The sequence below is a fragment of the Nuphar pumila genome, chromosome 4 (assembly GCF_984573655.1).
Source record: "Nuphar pumila chromosome 4, dmNupPumi1.hap1.1, whole genome shotgun sequence".
NCBI classification, from domain to species: Eukaryota; Viridiplantae; Streptophyta; class Magnoliopsida; order Nymphaeales; family Nymphaeaceae; genus Nuphar; species Nuphar pumila.
The window spans coordinates 30,628,726-30,648,509 of NC_143252.1; the positions used below are offsets into that span (position 1 = coordinate 30,628,726).

Here is a 19,784-nt window from a genome sequence, read left to right on the forward strand (position 1 = left end):
ATATGAATTTTGAATCTTTACGTTTCGAATTGGGTTGTACTTTAAATCTATTATAATATGCTAACTTGTTTTGGTCATAACTTTCTATATGAAAGTCAGATCGAAGCACGATTTGGTGTGCTAGAAAGTTAACAATCTTAACTTTAGTTAATATTTTAAGTAAAAAATCAAATCAAAAAAATTTGGTGATAAAAAATCACTTAAATTGAGCCTTGATAAACATGATTTTTACAAAACAAGTCACCTTGTTTTGGTCATAACGTTTGACTCCAATGTCAAATTAACTTGATTTTTATCTTATTTGAAGGCCAAGATCCTCTAACTTAATTGATAATTTGAACTAAAATCTTGAAGATGCCATTTTGAAGGTCAAAATGCATTTGAACATAGTTTTGACTCGAAAAAGACCCCAAACATCTTGTTTTCAAAGAGAATTTTTTTCAAAAAACTATTTGGTCAAAATTGAGGTGTCTATAGATATCCCTTTTTGTTGTCGGGTGTACAAAGCTTGGTTGATAATAAGAAAAGTAGACAACAGTTTTGGAAGGACAAAAGATTGACTCACACTCCTTTTCGAAAAAGTCTTGTGAAGAGATAATGACATGATGATAGATCATGCATTTTATTGCTAAAGGCATGTATATAGCTCAACATGAAGGTATCTCTACGATTTTTGTCTATATAAGTAGATAAGTCTTACCGAGTGAGGTTAAACCAAAGACTAAGCCAGTAATTTGTTTCACACGAGGGTTTTTCGTTGAACTTAATATGATGAGTGAGAAGTCTTTCCTAAGCAAGGTCGTACGAAAGATAAAACAAATGCCTTGAGGTTGCACTAAAGATGGCTAACAAGTTTTTCAAAAGACATGGGCTTTTTGAAGTGACAAGGACAAAGACAAACTTTTATGACAAAAATATCAAGATATGATAGAGATACTTTGATTATGAAAGTCATTTTGGAAAAGATACATTTGGTCAAGACATGCTTATAGATAAAGATAGTTAATGCGCTCAACATATTGGTATCAGATTGCTTTATCAATATGTGGGATAAGCTATGAACCTAATGTCCATCTATCTATAGGATAATCCTAAGATAGGACTAGGTAAACTTTTTATAATGAGACATGAGACAATTGAATTTCTAAGAACTATGTCTGTTGAAAAAAAACTTGATAGTAACATGCAGAAAAATGATTATGCAATGACATGCTGGCACATGATGAAATGTTCTGATTTAATCCATTTTGATCAAGGTGATCACGAAACAAGTTTTTAAGATAATTTTTTTGACCCATAAAATATCAACTTTTTGAGAAAACAATGCATGAGATGTTGGATCATAGCTTATTTGAGGTCAATATTGATAACTTTAACGAAAAATGATTATGTTGACAAAATGCATTTATAGGCATTCCTTATTCCTTATCTTAATGATCAGTCATTCAAGGTGGGAGGTTCTTGCCAACAATAAACCATCCGTTTTAAGACAAAGTAGAAACCTTGTTTCATATGAGAGTCTCCCTGGCATAATAAGTAGTCATGCAAAGTGAGGGGTCTTGTTGATGACCAACCATTGGTCTCAAGAAAAAACAAGAAAGTGGACAAATTGCAGTAAGACAACAATACATTTTGAAATTTTGACTCAAAATGACACTTTTTGCAACAACTATGACAATGATCCATGCATTGCGAAAAAATCAATTTTGGATAAAATCGACAAAGATTATAAAAAAATTGTCAAAATAATTTTTGCTATAAGATCAACTTATAGCCCTTTATGGGTCAAAAAAAAAACTAAACTAAAACAAAAAATGACATAATTATCAACAAATGACAAATAATTACTTTAAATCAATATGTCTAAGGTGCCTGAGGATTTTGTTCGGTTTTGTTTATAGATCATATTCAAGCAGTTCAACTATTGAGGTATTTTGGAAGAATTTCTACAGTAAGCTTTGAGGGATTTCAAAGCCTTTAAGTTTTGATACTAATGTTGGTCATCATCATGATGAGGTTATAAAGTTGTGTGATTCAAAGGCTAACAGAAAGGGTTTAGAGTTTATCGAAGAAGAGTTGATTAGTTTATAGAACAAAATTGAAGATCTTATTATGAAGTTCGATGATACAAGCGTTTATAAGAGTAGTCTGAACTTGATCAAGCTATTGATTAGGAATGATATGCCTACAACTAAGGAATATCTAAAGAGCCGCATACAAAGGGAGGAGAATCTCATGATGCTTCATTTGTTTGGTTTCTATACGATAGAGGCTATCATTTTTCATGTACTAAGGTTGGTGTTCAACGGTGTTCAGGATTTTCTGATAGTGAGGGTATCTACTTTGATAGAACAAATGGAATCTGTTGTACGAGTTCAAGCGGTTCTTTTGGTCAACAAGAAAGCTGCCATCACTAGTGAGGCTGAATTAGATGTTAGAAAAAAGTGAAGTTCTATTCCAAAGGAGATATCATGCAGGGTAATTATGCTATTGGCGCCAACTTGGTGAACTTCTTGGTGGAAAGAGAGTTGATATCATTGTCAAGTGAAGTGAGCTTTACTGAATTACCGATGGCAAAGAAGAAAGGGAAGAGCTATATACCATTAAATTGTTATGCGATGTGTAATTTTGACTTCAGTCTCATGCTGATTAAACTCAACCTTTTGATGGTTTGCAAGCCGTTACTTTGTAATTCTACTGTAAATGTGCCTTCAACGTTATAAGATATGTTTGGAGGTTACATAAGCAGACCCACATGAGATATTTATAATAGGTTTTGGCTCCTCACTTCTCGTGACTTGAACCATTTCTATGTCAAGTTAAAGTATCCAAAGTGTGAGCGTATGTGCGAAATCATGAATAGTCTTCAGTTTCAAGAGTTTGAGATAAACAACAGGGTCTTGAAGTTCATTCAAGAAAATCGTGAAAAGTTAGTGTCATTGAGTCTTCTTATGCTGAGAAATCTAGCGTACATGAATATGAATGAAATCTCTGACCTATTGAGTGTGGGCCCTACCCAAAGGATAAATATGCCCCCTTTTTTCCTTTTTACCCCTACCTTTTTTTATAAGGATGACTACATCCCTCATGGGGGCACAACTAGATATTTCCATGACATATTTATATGGGACCTTTAATATATTATTATGAGATATTTATGTGGAGCTAACAAAATATTTTTATATGGAGCCCGCACATTTTTAGGGTTTTGCCAATATTTTTTACGAAAAAAAGTGAGTACGCCATGCTCTTTGTCTCGATGATACAAAGCGAATTGATTCAACGATTTTTTTTTTTATTTCCTATTGAAGGTCAATACAATGAAATTACATAAAAATATCTCTTAATGTTATAAAAAAAATTATTAAAAATTTGTGGGTCTTGTAGGTCGGGTTCGGATTAAGCCCGACCCATTGACACCCAATATTTATCATTTCTTTCAACCTAAAATTGCATCTCACAAACACTGAGGTGGTATCCCATGCGGTAAGCAAGGTCGTGTGTCAAGCTGAAGGCCAAGGATTGAATCCCTTTGCCACATGGGGCGACTGAAGTTCTGGTAGGGTCTGCCTAACCCTAGCTTGCCTTTACAAACAAAAAGTTGCATCTCACCATCTTGGTCAGATGTCATCATGAAGTGTGTAGATATATTGAAGAAGCGGTTCAGTATAAAGTTTGGTTGGATGATATGCACTCATAAATGTATGTTTTGCAAGAGAATAATACTTGGACTATCACTACTTTACCTGACAACGTGAAACCTATCGATTGCAAGTGGGTATATAAAGTGAAACAAAAATTTGATGGGTCGATCAAACGGTATAAGGTGTAGTTGGTTGCCAAAGGATACTCACAACAAGAGGGCCTTGACTATAATGAGACCTTTGAACCAATTGCGAAGATGGTCATGGTAAGAACCTTACTTACAGTTGTGGATGCTCGCAATTGGGTACTTTGTCAAATGGATGTTCAAAATGTGTTCCTAAATGGAGATTTGTATGAGGATGTCTATATGGAGATCCCTCTAGGATATGCCCAACAAAGGGAGAATCGTGTGTGTAAACTACATAAATCCCTATATGGCTTGAAACAATCACCGTGGAACTGGTATCACAAACTTTCTAATGCTCTTGAAAGTTTCTGATTTAAATAGTCCCATACAGATCATTCACTCTTTACTTATGTTAAATGCTATGTTTTTGTGATGGTTTTAATCTACGTGGATGATCTAGTCATTGTTGGCAACAATCCGAGAGAAATTGATAAGTTGAAATTATATCTCACGGTTATTTCACATGAAAGATTTAGGAGTCCTTAAGTATTTTTTGGGTATTGAGGTCGCCCGCTTAGATAAAAGAATCTATTTATCTCATTAGAAGTATGCATTGGATATCATAACCGAGATGGGTCTTCTTATGGAACAAAAACATGGACTTAGTTCAGAACAAGGGGACCTTATACATTATTCTCGTCACTATCATCGGCTAGTTGGATAATTGATATATTTAAGTGTTACACGACCGAACATCCAATTTGTAGTGCATGTTCTGAGTCGGTTCATGTAGCAACCAAGACTTCCACATTTTCAAGTTAGTGTTCAAGTAGTTCGATATTTGAAGTTACAACCTGGACAAGGAATATTGCTGCAAAGTAACAACCTTCTTCATCGTACCACGTTTTGTGATTCAGATTGGGCAGCTTGTCCCTAGACGCGGCGCTCTGTAACCGGGTATTGCATATTTTTGGGTCATACTCTTATCTCTTGAAAAACAAAGAAGCAAACCACAGTCTCTCATTCATCAGCCGAGTCAGAGTACCGTGCCATGGCAAATACTGTGTGTGAGATTGTATGGCTTAAATTATTATTGACTGACTTATGCGTTGAGCACACACAGTCAGTCACGATATTCTATAATAATCAAGCAGCTTTTGTGCATTCTCGCAAATCCGATGTTTCATGAGCGCACCAATCACATAGACATTGATTGTCATGTTGTGAGAGAAAAATTGGTGCAAGGTGTTATTCAGACCTGCAGTCAAGATCAAGTGGCAAACCTCTTTACGAAGGCCTTAGGAAAGGAAGCATTTATTCATCTTCTTGACAAACTCGGTGTGTGCAATCTCCGAGTGTTAAGAAGTTCGGGTTATCAGAACTCTCATCTGATTAGAGTTCTAAAGTATCGATTCTATCAAAAACTTCTAGTTATCAGAACTCTCAGAGTAGCGAGTTCTATCAGAAACTTCGGGTTATCAGAAACTCTAGGTTATCAGAAACTCTCCTCCGATTAGGAGTTTCGACTGTATGTGTTTTAGCGTATTTTTTGTTTCCTCTTATATAAATATTTGTGTATACCTACCGTATGAAATCAATGGAAAAATGGTTTTTCCTTTCATCTTTTCTTTTTTGTTTAAGCCGAATTTCACAGGTAGGATCGGCCTAACCCGAGCTTGCCTTAAAAAAAACAAAGATGACAGGTGCATAAAATCACAAAAGGCTGCCAAGAAAGGCTCACTTAATTCCCCCCTGGTCATGAAAGCATATGACAAGTCTTTCAACACCTGAGTTAGGGCGCTTCGTCCTCATACATCACCAATTAACCTGACTTAGGGTGCTTGGTCTTCATATATCACCAATTAAGGATGTCAACCGGTCGGGTTTGGTTAAGACTCAAGTGAAACCATACCCAAACTTAATTTGAGATAAAAGTAATATTTTTGTATCACTTTTATATTGAAAATTTGCAGATGCACAACTCGGGTTGGTACTGGGTTTGGTATGAAATTTTACAAATCATACCTGGCTCTATATATTAATTGGATCCTGCAAGTCGGACCCAAATTCTAATCGGGCCTTATTGACCCTATAGAGTTTGGTACAGGTTGGGTCCCGGTCAAACTCGACCCATTGACACCCTTATCACCAATGGAGCTTTAGTCTACCACCTCACATCCAAGGTGGGGCTGCTTGTTCACAGTCATCTAGATGAAAAACATTTTATTTCCGACCAATCATATAAGCATAGTATATAACCAGAAAACAAAAAGTGAAGAGATCATCCATGTACGGAAGCAACAAAGTACGCATAGCAAGAAAAACACTTATAGTGTGCTACCGCACCTGATCACCCACCATCTTTGGGATGATCAGGTGCAGCAGCATACTTCAAGCATACAATCACATTGCACTTGTTCTCAATTCATTGCAAAGGAAGCAAGCTACCAACAGACGAGCCTTCATCTTCATCCATGTTGCCAACCTTGTCAGAAATGAAGTTTGTGCATTTTTTGTGCCGCCAGCAATGATGTCCCCAGCCCCTTGGTACATCTTGTCCATGATGGGGTTGCATGCACTCTCCAGCTCCTTCTTCTTCTCCCACAACTCGTTGGCGTCGACCTCCTGGTTTCTGTCCAGCCACTTGATTACCTCCTCGATTGCGTCCATGGTGGAAAACTTGATCTTCCCATCTTTAATAGTATTCCTCATCTTGTAAGCATAGTCCTCTAACGTGTTCCTCGCCTCGGCCTTCTTCCTCTGCTCCTCGTCGTCAAAGTTGTATTTCCCAGCATCCTGCACCATCTTCTCGATCTCCTCCTTGCTGAGTCGACCATCATTGTTGGTGACTGTTATCTTGTTCTTCTGCCCGCGGATCCAAACCTCAGCAGACACGTTCAAGATACCATTCTCGTTGATGTCGAAGCACACCATGATAGTAGGGACACCACGATGTGCGGGAGGGATGCCGGAGAGCAAAAATTCTCCGAGCAGGTTGTTTTCACAGGTCGTCACTTCCTCTCCCTCATAGACCAACATCAACACGGCTTGCTGGTTGTCGTGGCTCGTAGAAAACCTGTTCAACAAACTGGTTGGGATGGGGGTGTTCCTCGGGACCACGACGGTCATGTCCCCATTGCGGAGCTGGACACCTAGAGACATAGGAGTGACATCGAAAACAGTCAGGTCCTTCACCTCCTGGTTGCCCTCGCCACTCAAGTTGGCGGCTTGGAGTGCCGCACCATAGGCAACGGCCTCATCAGCGTTGATGCTTTTGCAGAGCGACCTGCCAATGAAGAAGTCCTTTAACAACTGCTGCACCTTAGGGATCCTAGTCGACCCACCAACGAGAATGACATCATGGATTGAGCTCGTGTCCATCTTGGCATTCCCCAGACACTTCCTGACGTGCTTCACGCATATCTCAAAGAGGTCCATGTTGAGCTCGTCGAACATAGAACGAGTAACGGTGGAGGCAAAGTCAATTCCTTCGTAGAGGGAATCAATCTCGATGGTGGTTTGGGGAATGGTGGAGAGGATGCGCTTGGCCCTCTCGCAGGACGTCGTTAGACGCTTGAGAGCCTTAGAGTTGCCACTAATGTCTTTATCGTGCTTCCTCTTGAACTCTTGAACCAAGTGGTTCACAATCCGATGGTCGAAATCCTCACCGCCAAGGTGGGTGTCTCCTGCCGTGGACCTGACCTTAAAGATGCCTTTTTCAATGGTGATGAGGGAGACATCTAGAGTGCCACCACCAAGATCGAAGATAAGCACGTCCTTCTTTCCCTTTCTCCCCACATTCTTGTCAAAACCGTAGGTGATGGCAGCGGCGGTGGGCTCGTTGGTGATACGCATGACGTTCAAGCCGGCAATGACACCAGCGTCCATGGTCGATTGGCGCTGAGAGTTGTTAAAGTAGGCAGGGACGGTGATGACGGCGTTCTTGACACTACACCCGAGGTAGACCTCCGCGATCTCGCGCATTTTCGTGAGAACCATGGATGAGATCTCCTCGGCAGCGAAATGTTTGTCCTCTCCTTTATACTTGACGACGATCATCGGTCTCATGGCTGGGCCAGCGATCACCTTGAAAGGCCAGAGCTTGATGTCGCTCTGCACAGAAGCGTCGTTGAACCGCCTGCCGATCAGACGCTTGGCATCTGCAACAGCAGAAACAAGTCAAGTTCCACAACCGATGTGAAATTTTTTCCTCTCCTTTTTTAGAAAAACAAGAGAGTCGGGTTAATGGTCGGGTTAAGCCCATCGATACAACAACCTTCACATAGAGAGAAATCTTAGATTCACTCCAAACTAGAAGAAAAGTAATGTGAATCTCACCAAAGACGGTGTTGGTCGGGTTAATGGCCGTCTGGTTCTTTGCCGCATCGCCGATGAGACGTTGTTTATCAGTGAAGGCGACGTAGGAGGGAGTCATCCTGTTGCCCAGATCGTTGGCAATGATCTCGACGCGGTCGTCCTGCCACACACCCACACAGGAGTAAGTGGTCCCGAGATCGATGCCAATCGCCGGACCCTCGGCTTTTCCGGCCATTTTTCCGTTGAGGAAGTGGATTAATTAACACTGAATGATTAGAAGCAGCAGAATTGAGCACAGATGGGTGAGGAGCTCCCTAAAGCTAGCTATCCGCTGGCACCAGATTTTCTACTAAAGGGGACTTCAATATGCATATATATACATATATATCTTTTAACTACTTTTTCACATGCACATAGATCACCTCTGCGTTAGAATTCCAGTTGAAATTGTTCACTCAAAGGTGGCAACAGTTGAGAGATGCCTGTGAACCCTACCCCATTCGTTTCCTTATCTTGTAAGTTGTAAGCAACCTCATGCTGATTCCCTAGGTACCCAAAATCCATATCCCCCATGTATGCGTTGTGCTCCCATCTACTTTCTCCTTTTTCCCGTAAAACAACAATCAGTCCCGTCTCTTTTAAAAGGAACGGGCATCAAATTGGTGTCTCTTGGCCTTACCAGATAGACAAGGCCCACTGCCACGTGAGAGTCCATGTGGGGCTTATCTATTAAAATGAGATGGCTATTGTCAGGGGGTGTCAACCGATCAGGTTTACCTAGACCCGCAAATTTCCGATTAAGACCCGCAAATTTCAATGTAAAAATGATAAAATTACTATTTTATCGGGTATTGTCTGGGTCTGGTTTATGTAGTTCTTATCAGATCCGGGTATGGTTTCTCTTATAGTAGATATGAATCATATGATTAGACTTAAGTTCGGTCATGATACCATACCCGAAAATCCGATCCAAGTCTGGTTCCACCTGGGTCTGAACCAAACCCGACCCGTTGACTCCCCATGGTACTATGAGTAAGGAAATGAAAAGTTTCCTTCGTGGATAAGAAATGTAAAAAAAAGAACAAGAAGATGAAAAAGAGAGGGAAGTACTCTCTTTTAACGAGATACAAAATACAAACAAAACTGTTATAAATGAGGAATGAGTAAGGTAGTTAAAAAGACGTGTGAGTGAAAATTGGAGAAGTGAGCCATCAATAAATATTTTAATTGGAGAAGATCGGTAAAGAGCGGGTTTAGAACTTACCAATCACCAGCTCCATGTAATTAAAGTTGGAATAGAGTTACAAGAATCGTTGCCCAACAGTTCTCTAGACTCACAGCACTCCTTATATATCTGTGTCGACTCTTTTGTCATTCTATTGCTTCAAATCTTAACTGTGAAAAGAGTGGTTCTCCCACTAGAAGAAATGGCCAGAAAATGTGAGAGTCCGGCGATTGGTATCGATCTCGGGACGACATACTCGTGCGTAGGGGTGTGGGAGAAAAACAAGATCGTGATTATCGCCAACGATCAGGGCAACAGGACGACTCCCTCCTACGTCGCCTTCACAGATTACGAGCGTCTAATCGGTGATGGAGCGAAGAACCAGGCAGCCATGAACCCCGCCAACACAATCTTCGGTGACTCTCTCTCTCTCTCATCTTTGGTTTTTGCAGCATTATTGTACAAGAAGTAGCGTGAAGATTCTCCTTTTTCCTCCGAAAAAACGAGCTTTTTCCATGTGGATTTGCTTTCAGCTATCAAGTGACACAATACTTGAGATGTTTTTTTTGGAGATAATCTCCCCAAACTCATTGAAAAAGGATTCAGTCTTTTACAGAAGATGATTCCCGTCCTCCACTGCATGGTTAGAGGATGCACAGCTTGTTCTGAGGGTTAATGAAAAAGGATTCAGTCTTTTACAAAAGATGATTCCCGTCCTCCGCTGCATGGAGATAATCTCCCCAAAGTCAATGAAAAAGGATTCAACGGCCAGGGTTAATGAGTCCTTTGTCGAAGTGAATGAGTATCTTGTTCTAAGGGTTAATGATTGTTTCTTAATTTGTTGGTTTTCCAATCCCGAAAGAACTTTCCAAATCACAGTTTGATTTTTTTAAGATGTTGCACTCCATATATCTACTTTGGTTAGCTATTTGACGTGTTTTCCGAGCATTTCTATTGGCTTCCAAAGGCCGTCATGCCTTTATTAGCGAACAGGTTTTAGTCATCCTGTTTCTACATGTAATAAATAAAAAAATAGCTGGAGTCCGACCTGTGAGCAAGTTTTTTTGCAGATTAAAAAAATCATTGACTATAAAAACACCAAAATTTATGACTTAAAAAATCCTGTTTTTTTTCAAAAATATGAACCAAGTGTGGATTTATCTAAAGCAATTTACAATAATAGGTTTCTAGGGAGAGCGTGACAAAAAGGATATGACTTTATCGGTGATTGAATTCCGTCATTTACTAGACCGAATTCTGAAACATAAAAAATCAGCAAACATGAGAACATTGAAACGACTCATGAAGTTTATTTATTATCTCCTCGTTGGTTGTCTTGATGGCTTCGAATATTACCTGTTTTCCTTGTTGCAGATGCCAAGCGTCTAATCGGCAGGCGTTTCAGTGACAACTCTGTGCAGAGTGACATCAAGCACTGGCCTTTCAAGGTGATCGCTGGCCCGCATGACAAGCCCATGATCGTTGTCGAATATAAGGGAAATGAGAAGCATTTTGCTGCGGAGGAAATCTCCTCAATTGTTCTCACGAAGATGCGCGATGTCGCCGATGAGTACCTTGGCCACACCGTCAAGAACGCTGTGGTCACCGTCCCTGCCTACTTCAATGACTCGCAGCGCCAAGCCACCAGGGATGCTGGTGTCATTGCCGGTTTGAACGTCATGCGCGTCACCAACGAGCCCACCGCCGCTGCTATCGCCTACGGTTTTGACAAGTTTTCTGGGAGTGAGGGCAAGAAGAACGTGCTCATCTTCGATCTTGGTGGTGGTACCTTCGATGTCTCCATACTCACCGTCGGAAAAGTCTGGTTCGAGGTGAAGTCCACTGCAGGAGACACCCATCTCGGTGGTGAGGATTTTGACAACAGGATGGTGAACCATTGTGCTCAAGAGTTCAAGAGGAAGTACCAGAAGGACATTAGCGACAATCCTAAGGCACTCAGCCGTCTGAAGACTTCCTGCGACAGAGCCAAGCGTGCCCTCTCGGCCAACATTAGGACCTCCATTGATGTCGATTGCCTCTACGAAGGAATCGACTTCGTCTATACTGTCACTCGTGCATGGTTCGAGGAGCTCAACATGGACCTCTTTGAAAAGTGCATGGATATTGTAAAAACGTGCTTGGAGGATTCCAAGATGGACAAGAGCAGCATCGACGATGTCGTTCTGGTCGGTGGGTCGAGTAGGATCCCCAAGGTGAAGGAACTGCTGCAGGACTTCTTCAATGGCAAGGAGCTCTGCAAGAGCATCAACCCTGACGAGGCTGTTGCCTATGGTGCCGCGCTCCAGGCAGCCAACTTGAGCGGAGAGGGAAACCAAGAGGTGCAGGACATGATTCTTCTTGACATCACACCTCTGTCCCTCGGTGTTTTGGTCGGTGAACAAGAGATGTCTGTTGTGGTCCCGAGGAACACCACCATCCCAACGAAGAAGGAAGGGAGATACACCACCGGCTATGACAACCAGAGTAAAGTGGCAATCAAAGTCTACGAGGGTGAGAGAGCGATGGCCAGCGACAACAACCTGCTTGGAGAATTTACAATCTCCGGCATCCCTCCAGCTCGTCGTCGTGTTCCCATCATCATCGTGTGCTTTGATATTGATGCCAACGGTATCTTGAACGTGTCTGGTGAGGAAAAGAGCAGCGGGCAGAGGAAGAAGATCACTATCACTAATGAGAAGGACCGACTAAGCGAGGAAGAGATCGAGAGGATGGTGGAAGACGCCGATAAGTACAAGTCTGAGGATGAAGAGTACCGGAAGAAGTTCAAAGCGAGGAACGAACTAGAGAACTACGCATATGACATGAGGAGCGCCATCAAGGCCCACTCCTATCTCGCAAATTCGGAGAAGAAAAAAATTGAGGATGCAATCCAGGAGGTTATCCAATGGTTGAAAATACACAAGCTTGTTGAGGTCGAGGAGTTTGGGGACAAGATGAAAGAGCTGAAGAGCATTTGCAACAGATTGAGAAGGTCAATCCACTAAAATGAGTGACTCAGAAGATTTGGTGTTGGTTCCAAGATTGAGGGGGTTCAATTGGTTTTCGGTCTCGTGCTGGTTTTGGTTTAGTTTGCCCAGAGTATGCAATTTATATTTTTAGCGAAACTTTTTCCGTTTTGGTTAGTCGTGGTTTTCTTTGCTTATGAGCATATGCATGACTTTTACTTATGTAAGTTTGCCTGTGGGCGATGGATATCTCATTTTTGTTTTCTAGTAGTATAATCACTGCCCATAAAAGTTTATGATTTAAAAAGTCATGCTTTTTCATAAATGAATACGATTCAATGGTTAATTCCCATCAAAATTCTCGCTTGCCTCAGAAAAGAACACAGATGTATATATAGCAACCAGCGAACCATTCCTGTTGAAAAAAGAAATTGTATAAATACAGGTATAACAAGTGTGCACAAACTCGACCATCAAAACTCAAGGGTGTGTTAGCCATGCGATCAATAAAACTTGATCACTCTCCCATTGGAATCAACCTCATGCTCAAGTTGCTGCTGAAAAAGGAGGGCGGTTTTAGCATTTCAAATTTTCTTAAAACTTTTTATAATTCTTCTAATTTTTTTGTGAATTTTTTAACTTTTTATAATTTTTACCAAAATTCCCCTAACTTTTGAGAATTCATAATTTTTTTTGCAATTTTCTATGTTTTTTTGACATTTTAGAATTTCTTTGTGATTTTCCAAAATATTTGGAGATTTTCTAAACTGCATGTTAGGCAGTTATAGAATTTTTTCCTAATTTTCCATGAATTACGAAAAAAATCTAAAATTTTTCAAACTAGTTTAATTTTCAAAATTTCTTTGTCAAATTTTCATACACTTTTGAATTTTCTATATTTTCTAATTTTTTCTAAATTATCAATGAATTTTCATAACTTTCTTTGAATTATTCAAATTTTTGTGGATTTTCTTAAAGATTCTTGGTTTTTTTTTAAAAAACAACAGTTTTTTGTGAATTTTTTGAATTTTTGGTAAAAATTTTACAATTTTTTTGAAATTTCATTAAGCTTTTTTGAAATATTCACAAATTCCTAAATTTGTGAAACTTTCAGAATTTTGCATGAATTTTAGAGAAATCTCAAAAAAAAAATTATGTTTTTTTGTTATTTTTTAAATTTTTCATAATTTTTTTAAAAAAATTGCAGACTTTATAGAACTTCCTGGTGATTTTTTTAACATTTTAAGAAATTTCTATAAGATTTTTTAAAATAAAATTTTAATGAGTTTTGGAATTTTTAAATTTATTTAAGAAATGTCATTGGAGAGTCATTGAAATTTCTATTGCTTTTGTGAGAGCTTTGCTCATAGTGTTCACGAGTTCTGTTTTGACCATAGTAGCCAGACTCGGTGATTCATCGTTTAATTCACTGATCAATTGCAAGTTCCCATGCTACTGTTCAGTGTTTTTTTCGAAATCCTGACACCAGAGATGGGTTCAGCACCATTTGATTTACTAAAAATAGACATGTGGTTAGTGCATTTTGGATGAAAAAATGATATTTGGAGTTTCAAAAACTTGTAAAATTGTAGGTCATTGATTTATGAAACTTTGTAAAAACCTATCCATGCTTCAAAATAAAATGCTCTAATAAGTGATTCCTATAAAAACAAGCATATAGATTACATCTGGACTGTCAGAATTTCAAAAAAATAAGGAAAATCCAATATCATGTTTCATTTGGCATGGTGCCCGTTTTGTAGGGATGTAAATGGTTATACCCAACCCAAATCTGAGTCCATTAAGCGAGTTTGGTAGCCAAATTTGGGTCTGATTAATAATTGGATATGGGTTTGGCATTAAGTTTTGCATTCAAATCCAAACCCGAACCCGACTAAAAACTTGACCCATCTGGGTTTGGTTTTATCCTTTTTCTTCTAAATCTGAATCTGACTCCAAACCCGATTAGGCCAAATCTGAATAAGTTGGACTTGGTAATGCTTAGATCCAACCCGAAAATAAACCATTTACATCCCTACCATTTTTTAGGTTTCCATTTTTCAATATATATATATGTGTGTGTGTGTGTGTGTGTGTAATGGAAAATAAAAACATACAAAATGAGCATGGTGCTAAATGAAACATGCCAGGAATCATTTCTTGGAGTGTTTGATTTTGATGCATAGGATTTCAAAAAACAATGACCTACAATTTCCATATATTTTCGAGGCTCCAAATACCATGTTTTTGTTGAAAAGATATGATCCAAGTGTTAATTTTTAGTAAATCAATTATACTGAACACATCTATGCGGTTAAAATTTTGAAAAAAAGGGCAAAAATCTATTAGCATGTTTTATTTAGCACCATGTCCATTTTGTAGGTTTTCATTTCCCTTGTTTGCAGACATTTGCCCACCACTGGTTGGTTGTTCACAATTATGCCTCTCTCTCTCTCTCTCTCTCTCTCTCTATATATATATATATATATATATATATATATATATATATATATATATATATATATATATATATATATATTGTGTGTGTGTGTTTGGAAGGATGAAAGTGAAACCACTGCATGGTCCTATCACTTTGAAAAATCATCTTTACATGTGTTTTTTTTTTTTTGCAAATCTGACCATACAAATGTGATCTCCATGAAAACCTAACCGACTATTCTAAGAAATATTTTTGCTGTGTATATAGTATTTTATAAGCAGGTTCTAGGGAATTTGATCATGGAGATCACATCTATATGGCTAGATTTGCAAAAATGGTATTCAATATTGATTTTTTAAAAGTGGCAGGATGGTGCAACCTTCCCCCTTTCCATCCACACAAACACATCTGACCGTTGGATCATGTTTTGCATGTTCTATTTATTATTTTCATGCTTTAAAGTTAACTTGAATATGTTTTTATAAAAAAAAAAAAGATGACTTGAATATGATGTTTTACATCATTTTTACACAGAGAATACATCCCCAAGATTAGAGACCTAGTTATGCTGACTTTACCTGCCATGCTTGTGGTCGTTGTCTTCACAGTGTAAAACTTTGTGGGCTTTTCCGTTGCTTCATCAATTGTGAGCCATTGATTTTGATTGACTCAAAAATAGAATTTTAAGGTGTATTTGATATGAAAAAACCTTGTAACGCCCATATACAGGAATAAATATTCTGAAAATACCAGAAAATTTTTGTAAAATCATATCTCCTCAAATACACTTCCAATAAATCTAAGATAAACTTCTAAAATCAACTTGTAGGATAAGGCGGGATCCCTTCTGGTGCTCTTTAGTTGTTCCTGTAATAGGTGATATCAGCCCCTAATCAACATGAACAAGAAGCTCACCTCGCCCTAAACATGCCTTCAATACTCCCCTACAGACAAAACCAAATCTCCTCTCTACCCAGATTTGATGTCATCAGAATAATAGGGTTGGTAGGGTTACAATTAAGGCTATCTTCGGTATCCTTGAGTTGGGATGGAAATTTTGACAAGGCATGGATTTGTGTGATTCATGGTATTACCAACCTGAATCGGATGTTTGGGAGCTCATTTGGTGGTTCTGACACTTCCATGAATTGGTGTTGGCTCCCAAACAGGTGTGTTGATATGGTTACAATATTAATACTCTCATACATGATACATTAAAATGTGCCACACATGCTAATCTGTCCAATTAAGGACCTGATAGAACACAACATAAATAAAAATAAAAAGTTTAATTTAGATTTATTGTTTGATTGCACCAACTACTGCAACAACACAACCAACATCATTTGGTACAGACTACTGAGAGAGAAGGGGGCTGAGATAGTTGCATTAGATCCTAATCTCCTTGTTTACAAGAAAGAAAAGGAAATTTTCTCCAAAAAGACAAGAACAGTTGATGCAAAAGAAAAGAGAGTAAAAGATTAGTGACATTCATATGGGCAAATGGGTGGTGCTTCTGCAAAGTGGTAGGCCTCAAGTGGTGATTGTTGATGGTGGGAGCATGGTGGTGCTCACTCTTCCCTTTAGGTTGTAGAGAAATGAAGATAACAAAAAAAAAATCGTGGAAGCAATATAGGATCTAACAAAGGCACAATCAAACCACAATGAAAGAGTTTATGTGATTCGGTCAACACGACCTAGATTCACGGGGCACAGAGAGAATAATCCACTATAATAAGAGTAGAGAGTACAACGTCCAATAGCTTACCAAAAGCTAAAGAGAACAACAACAAAAGAATCTCAAAAAAAGAGAGATAAAATATTACCTTCCGGGTGCACAACTCGGGTTAAAACCCACACCACAACCAACACCTCTCTTTGAGTATCAATGCGTGGTGACAAACCTTCTTTTTTCCTCTTCTTCTCTCCACTATCTCTCTCTTTTACTTCGTTTCTCTCTGCACTTTGCACGCTGCACACTGTCACTCTACTCACAACACTCTACTCTTGCACACAGCCACTACACCTCCTTTTATAGATGGCATAGCGCCTTCTAGATGTGAGCCTTCTAGACTCATTTCAAAAACTGAAGGGGTTTTGGCCCTTCAACTTCTTTTGCATGAATGAGGAGTAATGAAAGGTTATACCACTTCCTCATGTCATTAATGAATGATTAGGGCTGGACCCAACAAACTCCCTTTCCAGCCCAAGGGGGTACTCCAATTCAACCAATTAACTGGAGTCCATGTCGGCCAGCTGCCAACATGTATTTTGTTTTTCCATCGATAAGGCCTTTGTCAGCATATTTGCACCATTAGCATTTGTGGAGATCTTTGGAAGATGAAGCAATTTTTTTTTCAAACACATCTCGGATCCAATGGTACCTGATATTTATATGCTTTGAGTTTGAGTGAAAACTCAGATTCTTGGCGAGATGAATGGCACTCTGACTGTCGCAGTACACCAAGTACTTGTCTTGCTCAAAACCCAACTCCTTCAAGATTTTTTTCATCTACAACATCTCTTTGCAAGTTTCTGTAAGAGCAATGTATTCTGCCTCAGTAGTAGGCAAAGTAATACACATTTGTAATTTTGACTGCCATGATACAACTCCTCCTGCAAAAGTGAGTACAAAACCTGATATGGACTTTCTCGCATCAATATCTCCAGTCATATCTGCATCTGTGTAACCTGTCAAGACAGGTGGTTCACCCACAAAGCTTAAACAAACTTTAGAGTTCTCTCTGAGATATCTAAAGATTCACTTTACTGTTGCCCAATGCTCTTTTCCTGGATTTGCAAGAAATCTGCTAGCAACACCCCACTGCATATGTGATGTCTGGTCTCGTACATACCATCACGTATATCAAGCTTCCGACTGCTGAAGCATAAAGAACATTCTTCATTTTCTCCTTCTCTTCATCACTTGATGAACTCTGCTCTGAGTTCAACTTAAAGTGACCTGCAAAAGGAGAACCAATTGGCTTTGCATTGTTCATACTGAACCTATTCAACACCTTCTTGATGTATTTCTCTTGTGATAACCATATCTTCTTGATCTTTCTATCATGAGAGATCTGCATGCCCAATAATTTTTTTGTTGGCCCTATGTGCTTCATTGCAAAGGTCATACTTAGTTCCTTCTTGAGTCTGTTAATTATAGACATATCTTTTCTGAGGATAAGCATATCATCAACATATAATAAGAGAATAACAAAATTCTCACCAAACCATTTTATGTAGACACAATGATCTAAAGTCAATCTTTTGTATCCATTTTCAGCCATAAATGAATCAAATTTCTTGTACTATTGTCTTGGAGCTTGCTTCAACCCATACAAGCTCTTTTTTAACCTGCAAATAAGATTTTCTTTACCTTTGATTTTGAAGCCTTTTGGTTGCTCCATGTATATCTTCTCCTCCAAATCACCATGGAGGAAAGCAATTTTCACATCTAGCTGCTCAATCTCTAAGTCTATGCTAGCAGCAATACCTAAAGCAACACAAATAGAAGGCATTTTAACAACAGGAGAGAAAATCTCTTCAAAGTAATATCTTGCTTTTGACCAAAGCCTTTCACAACCAATCTAGCTTTGTACTTTGGTTGAGAACATTGTTCTTGAGTCTTCAACATAAAAACCCACTTGTTCTTTAAGGTCTTTTTGCCTTCTGGTAGTTTCACCAAGTCATAAGTGTGGTTCTTCTGCAATGCATCCAGCTCATCATGCATAGCTATTAGCCATTGCTCTTTCTGCTCACACTCTTGTGCTTCCTGGTAGCTCTCTAGTTCATCTACATCAGTAAGCATCACATACTCATGTGGAGAATACCTTATGAAAGGTTATGACTCTCTGGAAGATCTTCTTAGCTGGGGTTCTGGAGGAGGTTGCTCTCCAACTTTTTCCTGCTCAACATGGCCTGCAGGTAAATCAACATCAGCCTTTGCATCATCTTTTTGCACTGCTTTTTCTTCAACTTGTGCCACTGGAGGAGTAACTGGATCCAAGTGGATAGATTCACCTGTAGAAGTATGAATTGACACATCTTTCTTGATATCTTCAAGTGTCTGGTCTTCAAAGAATAAAACATCTTTGGATCTGAATACCTTCTGCTTCTCTAGATCCCATAGCCTGTAGCCGAATTCAGCATCACCACATTCCATAAAAATGCATTGTCTTGTCTTATCATCAAGCTTTGACCTCTCCTCCTTGGGGATATGTGCATATGTCCTGCATCCAAATACCCTCAGATGCTTATAGAACATATTCTTTCTTGACCACACCCTATCTGCAACATCATTTGCTAAGGCATGAGCAAGAGATAAGTTGATCACATCAACTGTTATCCTTAAAGCCTCGCCCCAAAATTTCTTTGGTAGCTTGGACTGTGCAAGTATACACCTGATTCTTTCTGCAATTATACAGTTCATCCTTTCTGCAACTGCATTGTGCTGAGGGATACCTGGAACTGTCAACTCATAGCGAATTTCATGGATTTTATAATATTCATGAAATGGACTTGTGTACACGCCACCATTATCTGACCTGATGCATTTCAGCTATTTTCTTGTTTTCCTCTTAACCATAGCATGAAATTGCTTGAATACATCTAAAACCTCATCCTTGGTTTTTAGAGGGTATGCCCAAACCTTTCTAAAGAAGTCATCTATAAAAGTGACAAAATAAAGTGTACCACTGAAAGTTTTTACATCAGTAAAACCATTAACAAATTTTGTTCTCAGAGGACCACAAACATCAGTATAAACTCGCTCTAGAATGAGAGATTTTCTATGAAAAGCATTTCTAATAAAAGATACTCTATGTTGCTTACCAGCTAAGCAATGAACACACGGGTTTAGATGTGTACCTTTTAACTCTAGAAGTTGCTCCCCCTTAGCAAGAATCTGCAAGCTCTTCTCACTCATGTGGCCTAATCGACTGTGCCAAAAATCAATAGAAAAGTCATCAGCTGTATTCAATTGTCTCTTGCATATCTTGCCTTGCATCATGTAAAGAGTACAACACTTCTTTCCTCTGGCCTGAACCAATGACCTGCTGTTGAGTT

General features: G+C 39.0%; 2 protein-coding genes across 2 annotated transcripts; one reads left to right on the top strand and one right to left on the bottom strand.

The window, feature by feature from the left end:
* Positions 1–6,175: 6,175 nt before the first annotated feature.
* LOC149839813 (heat shock cognate 70 kDa protein-like) lies at positions 6,176–8,324 on the bottom strand. Its single transcript, XM_090004931.1, has 2 exons — positions 8,111–8,324; positions 6,176–7,932 (listed from the first exon to the last, which is right to left on the bottom strand). Exons 1-2 carry the CDS (start codon positions 8,322–8,324, stop codon positions 6,176–6,178), a joined length of 1,971 nt encoding a protein of 656 aa, XP_089861057.1.
* A 1,192-nt stretch (positions 8,325–9,516) lies between these two features.
* On the top strand, positions 9,517–12,573 carry LOC149839814 (heat shock cognate 70 kDa protein-like). The gene is made up of 2 exons (XM_090004243.1): positions 9,517–9,730; positions 10,689–12,573. The coding sequence occupies exons 1-2, from the start codon at positions 9,517–9,519 to the stop codon at positions 12,317–12,319; spliced, it is 1,845 nt and encodes a 614-aa protein (XP_089860369.1). The 3' UTR covers positions 12,320–12,573.
* The last annotated feature ends 7,211 nt before the right edge of the window (positions 12,574–19,784 follow it).

Bases quoted from the DNA above. Each gene is read 5' to 3' on its own strand.
- LOC149839813 (XM_090004931.1), bottom strand. From the start codon at position 8,324: ATGGCCGGAAAAGCCGAGGGTCCGGCGATTGGCATCGATCTCGGGACC. The intron at 7,933-8,110 runs GTGAGATTCACA...CTGCTGTTGCAG, and splicing joins CCCGACCAACACCGTCTTTG to ATGCCAAGCGTCTGATCGGC.
- LOC149839814 (XM_090004243.1), top strand. From the start codon at position 9,517: ATGGCCAGAAAATGTGAGAGTCCGGCGATTGGTATCGATCTCGGGACG. The intron at 9,731-10,688 runs GTGACTCTCTCT...TCCTTGTTGCAG, and splicing joins CCCCGCCAACACAATCTTCG to ATGCCAAGCGTCTAATCGGC.